The sequence below is a fragment of the Ostrinia nubilalis genome, chromosome 2 (genome assembly GCF_963855985.1).
Source record: "Ostrinia nubilalis chromosome 2, ilOstNubi1.1, whole genome shotgun sequence".
Classification (NCBI taxonomy): Eukaryota; Metazoa; Arthropoda; class Insecta; order Lepidoptera; family Crambidae; genus Ostrinia; species Ostrinia nubilalis.
The window spans coordinates 1710106-1726835 of NC_087089.1; the positions used below are offsets into that span (position 1 = coordinate 1710106).

The window sequence follows — 16730 nt, forward strand, 5'->3', positions numbered from 1 at the left end:
AAGTTAATACACATAATGTAGTTGTTTTGTTATTATCACTATATAAAAAACATCATTCCCTAACTAGTAATTTAGTCCCAAGTGCCGTTTAAAGCTAGGGCCTGACGCTCTAGGGACTGACGATTTGGAGTAAAACTTAACACAAATGCAGATTAACTTTATATTATAAGATGCTTAATACGATGTGCCGAAAATAGCCAAAAAACCACACGTAAATACTATTAAGTTATATACAATTTCCTATTATAATCAATAAAGCTACTCAACTAGGGACTGACGAAGTGACTGGATTAACACATGTTTCCGCAACAACTGGCACGTTTGCACTTATTCAAAAAACGGCTACCGCAAAGCCAGTATGATCTGAGGATAACTTCGTATCGTACTTTAAACTCAACTAAATGTCATTCACTCTAAATACATATTAAAGCGCAAAATTATAAAATCAGTGCGTGGCGAGGGAATGACGCTAAAAACTGTAGACTCTTTTTCAACTAAAGAAAATCAAATTATTGTTTATTGAAACCGCAAAATATTAATAGAATTTGGTGTAATATACATTTAAATAGATTATTCGTTAATTAAAACAAAGGATAAAGTTGATGTTTTTATAAATGTGGGTCCCAAAACACAAACTTTTGGAGTACGGACATGCCTAGGGAATGACGTTTTGGGTCATTCAAAAGGAATTTAAGATGTTTTAAAAATAGTTTCAAAAAATATAAATGGGTGATGAATAAAGCACATTGCGAGCTATTATTTAACAATTTTGGAATAAAATATTAACAAATATTTCATGTGAAATGTGGCGCGGACTAAGAGTTGACATATTTTTGTGGAATGACCCAAATAACTGTTTCTTCACAACGAAAAGCCAAAGAAATTTTGTAAAATCATAATTTTGATGTTGTTCTGTTGAAATAGTCTCGTTGAACATCATTTTAACACATGAAGTATGAAATGAACAGATGAAAAATTTAATATAGGCTTTTGCTTACACTACATAGGTACAACAAAAGAGCTTATAACTATTTTAGTTTTTGTTGGATATAATATTCAATATTTGAGGCACGAAGTAGGTGATGATGCAATCAGCCCCTGAAAGTAAGACATACATTTTATTAGGTAATTGAAACAACAAATAACAAACAAAAGGAAATGTCGTTCAGATTATTACTAATAGATTTTTATGACGCGTTCGATAAACGACAATTTTTATTTTTCTCGATACATAATAATAATATTATTGTCTAGCTAGTAGTCATCTCGATTGATATTACTCATCGCAATAAAATGCACAGTCATGATATCAAAGAATATAGACTTACAAACCAACAAAAAGTAGGAATAGTATAGTAATCAAGAGTTTAATAATCAAGAGTAACCCTTGTTTAATGCAGAACAAGGCAGGTATTTGACCGCAAACGCATCTGATAATAAGTGAGATGCAGTCTAAGATGGTACACCTGTCCTGTAATGTAAGTGCCTAATCATTTACCGTCATTATCATCATTTTCTTCACTGTAGGAAAACGACGCTCTAATTACACCATAACATGTTAAACATTTGATATTTAACAAGCCAATAAGGTAAAAAATGTGATGGAACCTATATTTCCACTATCTTATAACGGGTATAATATGGTGGAAACTATACTTACGAGCAAAAGTATGGAATCACCCTCTTGTGTTTTGTTCCCAACGGTCTGAAGAACTCAATGACGATCTATGGATCTATTGATCTATGGTATCAAGTTAAAGTTTGTAAAGTAACCTTTAAACTGGTACCATTTTCAAATTAATCTACATAGTCGTTTAGTTACAAAGATTACTCAAAACGAATGGGGTGATTCCATACTTTTGCTCGCAAGTGCATATTCCCATTACCTTATAACGGGTATAATATGGTGGGAACTATATTCCCAGTTGTTGCCAGAAATCAAATGAACAATTACCCGCTCTCCGCATGCACGTGAGTGTCTCCATGAGCGTGGCCTGCACCTCGCTAGCCGACCCGCTGCGGGAGATCATAGCGTATTCTCCGGATACCTGTAAACCAACATCAACATTTATTTTACTTACATTAATGCTATACGTGTTGAAGGGAAACCAATTTACTTTAATGCTAAAAAAATGATACATAAGGCGAACTTAATTTTAGCCGCGGATCCACTGTAGTGGGCAAGTTGGGAATAGCCACCACCCTAATCTGGGGGCACGGCAGTGCCCCCGCCAAGTCGAGCGCGAAGCAAACACTGCCGTACCATCTTTACTGGAACCATTTCGCCGCATTTTCAGGCCCCTATTTGAGAACCTCTGGATAAGACTAGAACGCAGAAATTTTCGTCATCTAGTAAGCTATAATCACATACTTAAAATCCAAAATTTCATGTCTGTAGGTCATTTAGTTCCAAAGTTAAGCGAAAGCAAAGTTTCGCATTTATGACACTCACTCACTGATGATCATCAAAATAGAACTAGTACTTCCCATAAACTCAGAGAGCTGAAATTTGGTACAGAGTTAGGGTTTAATGGCCACATAAAGGGAAAACTATAAAAACTAGGATAATCGAAGATCTGGAGTAACATCACATTTATAAATAATCAATACTCCTAGCGCCACACACCGTGGTGTTCGCCTGTACCGCTCACCGCTAGATGGCGCTAGCATTTTGAGCGTCGATTTTCTGCACCGCGTTGTCCAGATTTTTTTTCCTTTCTAGACCCCCCCGTCGATTAAGTTGAATATTGTGTAATTTGCATTTTATTGATTTCGTTTATTATATCGTGAGGTTTGCTAAGGTTAAGTTATTAAAACAATTTGATCTGATTCGTTGACCATTTTAAAGGTCGTTTTGAGTTTATTTGTGTAAATTGTGTTTATCGTTAAAAAAATGTCGATAATATTAAAAGACGACGACGTATAAATAATTATGCCACTTTCTACAAAAAGAAGTGAAATCCCACCAAAAACATTCTGTAAAAAACTAGCCAAGTCTCGATGGAGCTGTTGTTTATCTCTAAAAAGTAATGAAATCTAGACAAAGTCGTGCCAAGTCTATGGTTCCTTACTGCGATTTCTTTATTATTTATAGTTAATGTTGTGTGACTTGGCCGTCTGTCAGTCTGTTTGTTTCTGGCTCGCCTATACATAAGTATTATTGAAATACGCAGCTTTATCAAGCCTGGTGCAATGGTGTCACGGAGCACCTGGTTTTGTACCCTTCAACGGCCAAGTCACACAACATTAACTATAAATAATAAAGAAATCGCAGTAAGGAACCATAGACTTGGCACGACTTTGTCTAGATTTCATTACTTTTTAGAGATAAACAACAGCTCCATCGAGACTTGGCTAGTTTTTTACAGAATGTTTTTGGTGGGATAGACTTGTTACGTCACAGATACACGGCGTATTATGTTAAACTATCTAAAAATGTGTAATTTTCGTGAGCGAACAAACTTCTTCAGTTTTTATAACGTTATTATTTAAAAAAATGGTAGTAGTTGCCGATTTTCGGGTGCCAGTGAAGTGACCATATTTTTTTTTAAGTAATGGATTCACGCCTGCTACATGACAAAACTTCATTCGACGATTTATTAGGACGTGTTTTTGCGTTATTTATTTTTGCAAATAGGCTTTTAAAAAGCACTTTTTCACGTTCCAGTATCTACCACTGCTTCGGGACAATAAATGGGCCAGTGCTGAGAAGAAGCAGCGCAAGAAACTCAGTCACTATTGTCAGTTAATGTTTCCAAACCAAAAATGTGTTACTAGTAAAGGGCATTAAGTCTCACCTGGTAAATGAATAGCGGATGGTTGGGGAATTTGTCCTTGGTTTGCCGCACGATGTCTAAGTAGGGCAGCCCCGGCTTCACCATCAGTAAGTCAGCGCCCTCGGCTACGTCCCGCGCCTGACACGAAGAAAACTTATAGTGACGTAATTTTATATCTTAAAAGGTACCTACTTGTAAAACCGTTGTATGACTCAAGATTCGACTGCTATTTTTACAAAAACTAAAGCCACTCGACTCAGCGCATAATATTATTAAATTATAAGTCATGGACCTATAAAAAAAGGCGGATGGAACTCGCGCTACAACAAAACTGTGACGCAAAATTTTGGCGTTTGTCTATTGTGTGAGTGAATTTAGGGATGCCATGTTAGCCAAAACATTTTACCCATTTATTTTAAGAAAAACATAGATCGGCAGATGTTACTTGGAAATGTAGACAGAATTATTCCGTGCCATTTTAAAAGGATGAAAGGTGAATGCGTTGAGGTAGGCGCGAAATTTTCAATGTTCAAATTTTCTTACATTGTTTGCAAGTCAGTGTGTCAGGGTATGTACATAATGTTGATCAAAAATGATTCACGCAGTTACAAATTACGAATCTTGTGTACATTATAATCATAATCTTATGCATCATCAATATATTATTATTATCTCTGATAGATTTTTTTTAACATACAACCTGACACTGACTTGCAATCAATGTAAGAAAATTTGAATTTTGCAGTTCCACATTTTTGGAAAGGATCAAATTTGCCTATGAAAATATATCCCATTAAAACACAATTATTATGATAAATTATTTTATTTCCATAGTATGCGTAATAAATAACTAAAAAGTCCTAAAATTATTATTAATTTCCCATATTTCGGGTAATTTTCCCACGTAAATAACTGAGAACACTGGTCTTTGACGTATTATTTTTTCGAGTGAATGACGTCTGATTTCAATTAATTTCAATATTTTAATGTCGGGAAATAAGTGATTGGATTATTATTTTGCCTGTGAAATGTGATTCCTAAATTTTAGTTTGTTCGAACAGAACGGTTTTTACACAATTTCATCACACAAGACATGTCGCATTCGTGTTGTTTTTTCGCTGCTTAAATGTGTCAACTGTGTGAAGTTTGCACTCGAAGTGGTGTATCAGGGTGTGAATGTGTGCGTGCCGGCCTGTACGTACAGGCGAGCTGGTATATCCTAATGTCACAGTATTTTGTTGATGAGAATCCGTCCGACTTTTTTTATAGGTCCATGTTATAAGTTAAATGTTTGCCTCAGAATACGGAACAAACCAGAAACCGTCAACGGGCGTAAATATGTATTCATATAAATTACTCCGAATCGCACTAATTTGACTTTAGAGCAATTAGTCAATGGCCGGCGCGCGCATTGTTTACATATCCGTCAGATTGACACTTTATAATTAAATTATGCCGTAATGCTACTGGAATTGCGAAGAAAGTGCATGGGATCATGTTTTATCCGTAAGTAGCACATTTCCAATTCATGTTAATTAAATAATAATTTTCAAAAAAAATCACGGTTGTATTTTGTAAGTGTTGCCACAGGTCAACGGAATATTTTACCCTACTTTTTTATATTGAACTAGCTGACCCGGCGAACTTCGTACCGCCTTAGCGTAGAGATTTTCTTTATATTTTTTTCCGTAAAAACCTTGTATAGAGTATTAGAAAACTACAAAAAAAAAATCAGCCAAATCGGTCAAGCCGTTTTCATGTTATGTCGTGACAACGGAAAACGGGTTTCATTTTTATATATATAGATTACATTTGTCTATAAAAAATTCACGCGTTAATTTTGTTAGCGTTACCACAGAATAATGGAATATTTTCCCCATCCTTTTTGTTTTAATTAGTTTTTAGTGTAATTTTATCCATGACATGACAACCTGATTAATTAAATTATAAGTGCCACTTGTGGTCTAAACTGAATAAATATTTTTGATTTTGATTTGATTTTAATATTTGAATTAATTTATAATATTACTCCCTAAATAATGAGGAGATAATAAATTACTATCGTGAATTTCATACTTTCCCATTTATTCAAAAATAAGGCATTGGTATCAACAGATCAGCAGCAGCAATATTTGTATATTTAATAATAATTTTAAGTAATTAATTATTGCTTACATACTTACTCTGATTTTCTTTCAGGATACACAGCCAGAGTTGCCTCGCAATCAAATTCAAGTATTGGTGGTGTTTTTGATTTGGATTCTGTTTTTGACTCCAAGAAAAGTTAAACTAAAAGCACTACTGCGCCGTAAACAAATGTTTTGTTGTCGATATGTTTACATAATAAAGAACCTTAAGTTTCTTTTTTGTTTTACTTGGCATTCTAAAATTTATATTCGACTTTTGTAATTGACTTTTAAATAACATATTATACCTACATGTAGTATATTACACTATTTAATAGAAATAAATAATCATCTACACTTAGTTACTTCGGAGTAAAAATTAAATTCATAGGTAGGTAGGTACTGTCTATGCCTATGGCCAGTCATGTCGTCTCATTCTATCGCAAAGAATCACCATTTGATAAGAGCGAGAGCAAAAACGGAAATGGATAGTTAACACTGTGGCCGTGTGTACTTATTTCACTTACTTATTTTTTACTTGTTTAACATCTCTTTAAAAAATTACATAATTTTACCCCAAAAATGGGGGTGTCACACGGCGCTAGTAACACTAAAGGGGGTAGAGGGGCGCGGGAGGGGAAGTATTTTGGACACAAGTTGCCGCGTAGAAATGTTATCGAACACTCCTTCTGGTTTGTTCTGTATTCTGAGATGTTTGCAAGCAAGACAGAAAGCACTAGTCAGTCCGACTACGAAAAAACATCAGCAAAGTGAGCGTATTACAAATATATAAATCACGTTGATCGCCTCAACTCTCGTTATGCGAGTTATACAGACTGTGCTGCCAGCATTTATTTATTAGCTATGGCAATACTTACAGCGGCGCGGGCGGCGAGTGCGGCGCTCCCAGGCGGCAGCTGGTAACACTTGCGGTCGCCTTCCATGGGCGAACTCTTCATGGTGTCGCGGAAGGGCCCGTACATGCACGACGCGAACTTGCACGAGTAGGAGAGCACTGAAACCTGAACTTCAATGTATTACGAACTGTTCTGTTGATACAAATAAGACTCAAAATGTATTATTTACTTGCTTCTGCCCGCGGCTATATGTTATTCTGGGTTATAAACATCCGTTGTAGTGTTTGCGTGAAAGAGTAACAAACATCCATTCAGACATCAAAACTTTCGCATTTATAATAATAGTAAGATTCATTCATATGGGCGGAACTTGCGAGATTTAAGGGGACGCGGTACGACGAAGCCATGTTTAGAAATCCCATTTTCTACATACAACCCGGTCGAGTTAACTGGCAGCCGTGACGTCACATCGGCGCTCTGGTACGGACGGGGCGAACGCGGGGAGTTGCGACGGAGAATCGCATTCCAGCGAAGTGCGCAGTTAATGGATCTGGTTGTAACAACTGTAAATGCATAGTAGAGTAGTTAGGTAATAAGAAATTATATTACCTGATTCTGCAATTTGTTGGCCACCAAAGCGTCTTTTATCGCCTTTATTCTATTATCCATCATATCTGAAGGTGCAACAACATGGGCTCCTGAATGGTAAATACAAAAATAGTTATGAAAAATAGTAAACATAAAGGATTGATTAAGGATAATGTTGGAAGATAGGTATCTCATCCATAACCTATTATTTGTCTAGAATCTAGACTCTAATATGGTCACTGTTTTATTTCAAAGCAAGTCCCGATTGGAAAATAGGATAAAATATTTTTCTGTACCTGATTTAGCAATGCGAGAGCGGCCGTACGCTTTCCGCACGCTTTGGCAGCACTGACTCTAAGTTTAAAGAGGGTCTATTGGGAATAAAAGGCTAGGATCAATTGTACCTGCTTTAGCATAAGCGAGTGCGACCTCAGCGATCCTCTTGGTGGAGGCGGCGTGGTCTATGGCTCTGGGGGTACGCTTCCCGCAGTTACTCTAAGTTTAAAGGAGGAGTCTTAAAGGCGAGGATCATGTTATACCTGCTTTAGCATAAGCGAGTGCGACCTCAGCGATCCTCTTGGTGGAGGCGGCGTGGTCGATGGCCCCGGCGGCGGTCAGCACGCCGCAGTGCCCGTGCGACGTGTAAGGGCACAGGCACACGTCACACGCTATCAACAGCTGGGGGTACGCTTCCCGCAGCTTTGGAAGCACTTACTCTAAGTTTAAAGGCAGAGAGAGATGCCGTGTGGTGACAGCAGAGTAGAATACATTTGTCTGATTTGTCACCAACCCCTATACTACCCGCGGCTGTCGTAAGAGGCAACTTAGGGACTACACATCAAACAGAGAACGGGCAGCAGCGCTCTCTAAAAAACATTTATCTTTCAAACTGCGATCTCCAACCCGCCTGCTAAGGGGGGATTATGGCAAAACCCTCCACCATAGTGAGAGGAGGCTTATAGTCCAGCAGTGGTCTGTAAAGGGCTGTTGATGATGATGAAAGGCAGAGTTTTATTGGAAAGAAAGGCGAGGAACATGTTATACCTGCTTTAGCATAAGCCAGTGCGACCTCAGCGATCCTCTTGGTGGAGGCGGCGTGGTCGATGGCCCCGGCGGCGGTCAGCACGCCGCAGTGCCCGTGCGAGGTGTAAGGGCACAGGCACACGTCACATGCTATCAACAGCTGGGGGTACGCTTCCCGCAGCTTTGGCAGAGCCTTTATTACCGGGTTACTGGGCGCATCTGCTGCGGTGCCAGTTGGGTCCTAGTAAAGGGGATAAAAGGCTCGAGATAGTTTTTAATTTATTTATAAAGCAGGAGTCAAACTTTTAGGGAAAAGGTAACCCTGTTTTATTAGGACAATATTATTTATTTATCAATATGTACATTCATTTCTGGTATGATGGTATGCATGGTATAATGTTCCAAAAACAAATGGAAATTTATCTCACAAGGGAAAAATCTTTGAGTAGCTCTGCCGCACAATTTATAAACGCAGTAAGTACCACTTACTGCATTTATGATTGTTTTGAATATTCTGAATCCTGACATCGCGATCTATAAGAATCAAAGACCCGTTTTTTTCTATCTATCTTAGAACGGAAGATACATATTATCATAAACGCAGTAAAGAGCATATTTTAGGTTTCTTCACATACTATGTTAGCAGTAAGAGCTCATAATAACTTAATATTACGTGAATACTCGCGCTTACTTAATTTGCTACACAGCAATAGTGCAGTATGTGCCAATTACATCATTCTTATTATGTTTCTACAATTGTTAAGTTCACCTTGCACATAGTATATGTGCAGTAATTCCACTTAAACACACACTGATATTATGTTTCCATAGGAAAAACAGATAACTCGTACTTAATATTAATGCAGTAATTACAATTATACTGCGTACATACTAAGGATTGTCCGAGTGCTGCCTAGGTGTTAACATATTATGAACGCAGTGACTGACTCTTACGTTATTTTAAGAAGTTGAAAACCTGTCACAAATCTAGCCGAAGACCCAAGAGCTAGATTGACCCGACACTATCCTACCGAAGATATCCCGGACGTGTCTGTACGAGATTAGAATGGCTCTCAAACAGCTGAAAAACAACAAGACACCGGGCGATGATGGAATCACGGCTGAGCTTCTGAAAGCAGGCGGAACGCCGGTACTAAAGGCTCTTTAGTAGCTATTCGATTCTGTCATCCTTGAGGGAAAAACGCCTACGGCATGGCACAGAAGTGTGGTGATACTCTTCTTCAAAAAAGGCAACAAAACCTTGTTGAAGAATTTATTTTTTACCCATCTCACTTCTGATTCTGTTTTTGAGAGTCATCACGAATGGTTTCACGCGACATTTAGCCTCCCGAACAAACCGGTTTCCGATAAAGCTTTTGTACGATAGACCACATACTTATCTATGGCAGAAAACTGATGAGAATAATCAGCAACTTTGTCTGGCATTTGTGGTCTATGAGAAAGACTTCTCTCTTCAAGCTACAGTCTCTCCAACGGTGCCAAATGTACTATAGATATAATCGTTGAAGGGCTTGTACGAAAACGCCACAATGTCAGTCCGTTTTCGGGATCAGGACTCCAGTTGCAGCGAGGGGTCAGACAGGGAGATGTCATATTTCTAAAACTGTTCACTACCACCCTGGAAGATGTTTTCAAGCTTCTGGACTGGAGCGGATTGGGAATAAATATCATCGGCGAGTACATCACCCATCTTTGATTCGCGGACCATATCGTAGTCATGGCTGAGACCGTGGAGGATCTAAGCTCAATGCTCGATTGCCTCAATAGAGCTTCTCAACAAATGGGTCTTTAATGTACAAGACAAAAATCATGTCAAATGCCGTGTTGTACTCCTCTGATGGCCGCTGGGGCAGGAAAGTTCTTGAGTGGCGACCACGAGCTGGAAGACGCAGCGTGGGCAAGCCTCCCACTAGGTGGACCGATGATCTGGTGAAGGTCGCGGCAGGTGCCTGTATGCGAGCGGCACAGGACCGGTCTTTGTAGAAATCCTTGGGGGAGGCCGTTGTCCAGCAGTGGACGAAACGAACGACCGAGTCTTTATTTTATTAGATTGGTATTTAAGATCTAAAAGTGGGTGCCATATCTTAATTTTTGATTGAATAACAAGCGATCTCAGCAATTATTTTGTAATACTTGTTTCATTTACCCCTTGGTCATTTGGGAAAGTTCAACATGAAAGCGTTATTGACTTATGATAAGCGCAGTATAATTGTATTATTACTGCGCATTTAAAGTTTTGATAAATTATTTTGATTCACACTCCCACTCATAAATGCAGTAAGTTGTAAAGATACGGCGCATATATTACGTTGTAAGAACTAAAATTTAAATCAATCATTTAACACATGTACCGTAAGTAACGAAAACTACTGATAAACGCAGTAAGGAACAATCATACTGCATTCATGGGTAGTAAGTATTGAACGAAAACTTAGTTAATCCATAACATAAACAGTTTTTTAATAATTTTAAATACAATATATTAATTAAAATACAAAAACCTCATATCAAAATAAACTTTGAGTTTAGCTCTATAAGCCCATATATTTTTTTTTACAAATATTTGCGTAACTAATTGTAGACACCCCAAAATAAAATTTCAACTTTGATCGCGTTTTTCTCGAAACTGTTCACGTGTTACTTACTGCGTTTATAAATTGTGCGGCAGAGCTGATGCCCGTTTTCACCATCAATCCCTAATTTTTAAGTGACCCCTATACCAACAAAATTCATATTATGTGTTACCATAGAGGTCACTTAAAACTTAGGGATTAATGGTGAAAACAGGCATGAGGCACTTATAAATTTTGACCTATGATCATGGTACATAAATAAGTAAAACAAGTCTATTTAGATTAATTTTGAGAGTCAACTAATCTCAAAAATATCTTCTTACTATTTCATTAAAAATAATGTGTTCACCTTTGGCAAAGTCTCTACAATCCCAAAGATGAGGATTGACTTGAGGCCTTTGAGCACCAAATCTTCAAGAGCAATGATGAGCTGGTTGATGCCATATCTGAACACATTGGGCATGCTCGACACTGGTTGCACTGCATCGTCATCTTCCCTGAAAGTCAATATTCATAATTTAGATCCATGGAAAATGTATGAGAGAGAAGCATCTGTCTTGCCCATGTAGTAAGTAAACCATAATCATCATTTAGTTATTTTAATTTTCTTATTATTTATTTTCTTTTAAAAGATTATTAGTAATTTGTTATTACACAAATTACTAATTGTTTGCTACTAATCTATGGACCTATTGGAAGCCTGAAATAAAAGAAATTTGAATTTGAAAATGCTTTCCTGTTTTATTCCTTTCTTAACTCTTATAAGAATATAAAGGGTGGTCACAAGTTTTTCACAACATTTTTGTGAGAGTATGACTTCCCATAAATATCAACATTTTTTACATGAATACTGAATTGTGTTATCATTTTTATAGCAGTCTTCACAAATCATTATTTCACTAAGATAAGCAGGTTAAGGTTATATTGATATCCTGCGATTTCTACTTATTTGCAATTAAAATTATCACTATGGAAGCAACTCGCATTATTACTGATAATGATTGGTAAATAAATACTCACAGCAGGAAAACCGGGTACATGATATTGTGGGGTTCAATGCTGGTGTTTGGCTCCTGAAGCTTCCTCAGGGTAGCATGGAAGTACCCTCCTTGGAGAACATGCTCTGGACTCAGAAAGAGACTCATAGTTATTTTGTTTATAACAGTGAGCAGCAAAGCAAATTCAAATTGTTTATTTGCCTACTAAGCACTGGAGTTAGCGTAAAAACGACAAGTTTAAAACTAAATCAATAAAGCCTGATAAAATTACTATAAAGTTCGATAGTATTTTATTGATTATTTCTTTTATGCTACGTCAATACTTCAACGAATTATTAATTGATTTGTTAACCGCAAATTAATTAAATTAGCAGCTGATTCCACCGATTTTTTGACACTTGACACCACAGCTGACACTGACAGCTAACCAAAGAGAAAAGCTAACCAAACAGTACAGAACATAGACTAAAGAGAGTTACAGACTGAAAACTTTGCAAACAATAAACAAACAAACCACAAATATATGACAAGATGTTTGTGAAGATTTAAAAACACATTTGCACAACTTTTATAAGCTTTTCATACAGTCAAAATATTTGTGTGTTTGTCTATGAGCAGCGTATTGAATCGTGAACCATTAGATTCTTTAAGCTAAGCGTGCACCTTTCCAAAAATGTTTTGCTAAAACTTTCCGAAAACATTTGTGGAGACATGTACACACCATGGTACACACACCTTAATTAACCCATTATGTAGAAATGTCGCAGTCAAATTGTATAATCCGCCGTTTTACATTACAGCTAGGCATTTTGCATTACAGCTCTGTTTTGTAATACGGCGGCTTAACGTTTAGGCGGATTGAATACAGCTGAATGAAAATCCGCCGGAATGTATTCGGCGCCAAACGTTCTTCAATACGGCTAGCCGTAATGTAAAACAGCGTGTCATTATTACCCGCCGCTTTGATAGTTTTTAGTTCCTATTTTCAATACCGTGGCGCTGCCGGACAAAGTGGCTATGGATTCTGGTGTTCGGCGGAATCCTACACAATAATATTATTAGTGTAAAATATGAAATCATGGCTGTGGCCGGTGAAGATAATTTTATCTTAAAGAAAAATAACCCAGAAAAATGACTAAAACTTTATTGTTTTGAGTTACCTGTTCCCTGTGATCATTTTTAATGTCTAAAAAAGACTAAAGCCAAATATCTAATCCTAATTCTCAAAATGTTTAGAAAAGTCTAATTGTTTTGAGTTACTTTTTTTTAGAAGACTATCCCTTGTGATTTATAAATAAGTAAAAAAAAATACTGAAGCCAAATATATTATTTAGTATACAGTAACGAAGATAATAATTCTTAAAATCTGTCTTATTAAAATTTATTTTCATTAAACATTGTTTTATTTTGTAAGTATGGTCACCCTACAATCTACAGGATGTTAGGTAAATGGGTATATGTGCCGAGACCAGCCCATGTTAACATACTCATATAAATACTATAGTGGTGTCAGAAAGTCTGGGAAAGGTACCATTATTGAGTAATCAGCTGATTCAGTTTTTGTCGCCAGATTGCGTCGTGATACCCCTGAAAATTAATAGTACGACAAACTTGCGTAGATAAAACAAATAACAGAATTCATTATTATTTTCTGCCTAAATTTTTTTCTCTGAGAGGCAAAAACCTTAAGCAGTTCCCCAGGAAAATCAGTCCATCTAAAAAGATTTAGCATAAGTCAAATACTCCCTTACCTTATTTGATTCGATTTGGATAAGTAAAAGTAAACAAAGTGGTCAAGAATTAATTTTACTTCATTGCCTGTAACTTACTTATTAAAATTAATTGAATAATCATTAAACTTGATAACTGATTAAGGAAAATGAGACATTGTAGGTAATCATCTAAATTTTATCATCGTAAATCACGATTATTGAAAAAAAACCTTAGGCATTAAAGAAAGTGTCCAACGCACTGTTTAATCTTTGAAGGACAACGAAAGGTCCTATTGTTCTCGAACAATGGGACGGCACGTGTAGCGAGAGTGAGACGCAAGACGTATCGCACGGCGGCTTTCACTTGCAAGAAAGAGTTGGAAGATCATCGCGGCGCAGGAGTAGGGAAGTGACATTGAAGGCAAAAAATCGATTAAGATTTTTCTCTTGTTCAATAATAAATCGTTGAAGGATTTTTTTTTCTACAAATAATAAATTCAGGTGCCATTAATTAATTTCCAATCATTAATGGAGACGACATGTGGTTGGGGTTAAGTTTTCATTTCATGATTGACTAATGAAGGTCGAGTCGTCTCTGGGGTCAAAGTGTCGTAATTACAGTGCCGTAATTACAATCCAGTTGGTCAGTAATCTTGCTGATTGTCTATCAATAGCCTATCGAAGGGCCACCCAATCACTCATACTATCGTTAATAAAATATTATCATATTAATTATTTTCTAAGAAAAATAACAGCGTTTATCGCAAATTAAATTTAGCTAAAACATTTCCAAAAGCATGGCAGATTACGGTTTTCTTAATTTACCAAATAAAACTGTGTTGTTAGTTTTTTTTTTCAATATCTTCTATCTTATTTAGACCAATCGATAGTATGAGCGATTTCAGGTAGGTAGGATCTATCAATTATTCGATAATTGATTTTAAGACATTCCTATTGATTAGTCAGATGGGTTTCAAACAATTTGATATTTTAATCGATTTTTTGTAATATCAATATCGATTACCGAATTTATGGAAAAAATAATGACCTCGCACTAGTTGCACCGCGCATGCGCCATGCGGCCATGTTTATTTGTTTACATTATTATTTGATCAGTTTGTTGCGATGTTTTGTTGTTCGACGTTCTGGATAATTAGATATTCAAATAGCTAAGTAATACAATGACATTATGGTGTTGAGTGGTGTTGGTGCAATAGGACTTTGTGTTTTCTTTAGTGTGATGAACGATTTATGTCCGGGAGACCTTCCGTTCCACGATACCTTGTGTCATGTTTTCGCGGGTGGGTGAATCGACACCACCATACCACCGCGAAGGGAGACCCGGAGATCCCGTTCTTGAAAATAGGATTTCACTACAAGTACCTACCCGGTCACTTGAAAGCGTGGGAAGGTAAATAAGTGAGTGGATGGATGTGATAATGTGTTGCGATTCGTTTTGTGAATTAAAGTGAAGTGTTACCCCCTGAATATCTTGGATTGCTTGCAGAGTCAATAAAAAGAGGTAAGTGAAGAATTGGTTCAAAAGTAATAATAAAAGTGGGCGGTGCCGACTCGCGTCAAAATTTGTGAATGAAATACCGTTTGACCACGTTTGACCCATAGAGAAAAGTAATACATAGGAAATAGAGAACCCTCTCTGTCAAATTTTTGAGCATACTAATTGACAGCCTGGTGTTAAATTCCCTGTACTTAACCTACGTACGTAACGCTCACATACATACATAGTACACGCACACATACATACATAAAGTCCACGCACACATACACACAGTTCACGCACGCACACATAGGCCCTCATAACCTTCAAAGAATTATTGTTTTTATGATGTACAATGTAGAATTTTTTCAAATCCATTATTTTGAAAATATTTATCTTTATGGTGTACGTATTGTATTATTTTCAAAACAATGGATTTGGAAAAATTCTACATTGCACATGGAAATGCAAATAAGTAAACAAAAACTTTTGAATTTAATAATTTTACTTTATTTATGAACACACATAATATTATACACCAAAAGCGTCTTTTCGCAAAGTTTTCAACAACACTAAAAAAGCATTTGCACATTGAGAAAACTCAGATCACTTGTGAACTTATCAGAAAGTTTCTTTGCGATTCACGAAAGAACGAACAAAACTCCGATGAACCAGAACAGCAGCAGGTACGAAGGAATGAACTTGAATTTGACTCGACGACTCTTCAATACTTTAATAGGGCCACAGAAAACTTAAATGATGGCTAAGAAAACAAGAATGCATTTAACATAACAAAAACAACACCGGCCATTTTGGAGGAAAAACAAAGTTGCCATATGTTAAATAGTAATTTCTACTACTCTATTATGTAAATTATAACAAAAATGTCAATGTTCAGTTTTAAATTAAAACAAATTAATTTCATTTAAAAAAAGTTTTCACATTGTAATTAACAATATTCTCAAATATATTTTAATTAAGAAAAAAATGAAAATATGAAGGAAACAGGAGCAGCGACATCTAGAGCGTTTTAGGGTAGTTAAAAAGTATTTGAATTTATTCACCGATGTCGCTGTTTGGAAGCAAGTTTCACTTCGATGACCGTTGTATGGAAGTTTCCACACCCTGGTTTGACCTAGGAGGGAGTTGCGCGATCGTAGGGCTGTCCAAAAATTAAAATAATAATTATTTATTTAGTTTTGTATGGGAAAATATTATTTATTAAATATTACGATATCCACTTTCTGACACCACTATAGTATTTATATGAGTATGTTAACATGGGCTAGTTTTGGCTCATATACCCATTTACCTAACACCCTGTATAGTAGTACGATGCGGCTAAACGTGGGCCGCCGTATTGAAGAACGTATCGCAATGACGATCCGCCTAAACGTTAAACCGCCGTATTACAAAACAGAGCTGTAATGTAAAATGCCTAGTGGTAATGTAAAACGGCGGATTATACAATCCGACTGCGACAGAAATACCATTACCCTATGTCTGCAATAGACTGCAAATCAGTAAAAGAAAAAAAAATGCTCTATGGCACTCTATG

The 16730-nt window shown here is 36.6% G+C and overlaps 1 protein-coding gene across 1 annotated transcript; it reads right to left on the reverse strand.

The window, feature by feature from the left end:
• Nucleotides 1-1011: 1011 nt before the first annotated feature.
• On the reverse strand, nucleotides 1012-12391 carry LOC135079483 (delta-aminolevulinic acid dehydratase). Its single transcript, XM_063974144.1, has 8 exons — nucleotides 11985-12391; nucleotides 11314-11461; nucleotides 8392-8611; nucleotides 7369-7457; nucleotides 6781-6924; nucleotides 3798-3914; nucleotides 1955-2048; nucleotides 1012-1098 (listed from the first exon to the last, which is right to left on the reverse strand). The coding sequence occupies exons 1-8, from the start codon at nucleotides 12107-12109 to the stop codon at nucleotides 1034-1036; spliced, it is 1002 nt and encodes a 333-aa protein (XP_063830214.1). The 5' UTR covers nucleotides 12110-12391; the 3' UTR covers nucleotides 1012-1033.
• Between the last annotated feature and the right edge of the window lie 4339 nt (nucleotides 12392-16730).

Coding starts and splice junctions, on each gene's coding strand:
- LOC135079483 (XM_063974144.1), bottom strand. CDS start 12,109: ATGAGTCTCTTTCTGAGTCCAGAGCATGTTCTCCAAGGAGGGTACTTC. Junction 7,458..8,391: donor ACTGGCTTATGCTAAAGCAG/GTATAACATGTT, acceptor TTTACCATTCAG/GAGCCCATGTTGTTGCACCT. Junction 6,925..7,368: donor CCAACAAATTGCAGAATCAG/GTAATATAATTT, acceptor ATTGAAGTTCAG/GTTTCAGTGCTCTCCTACTC.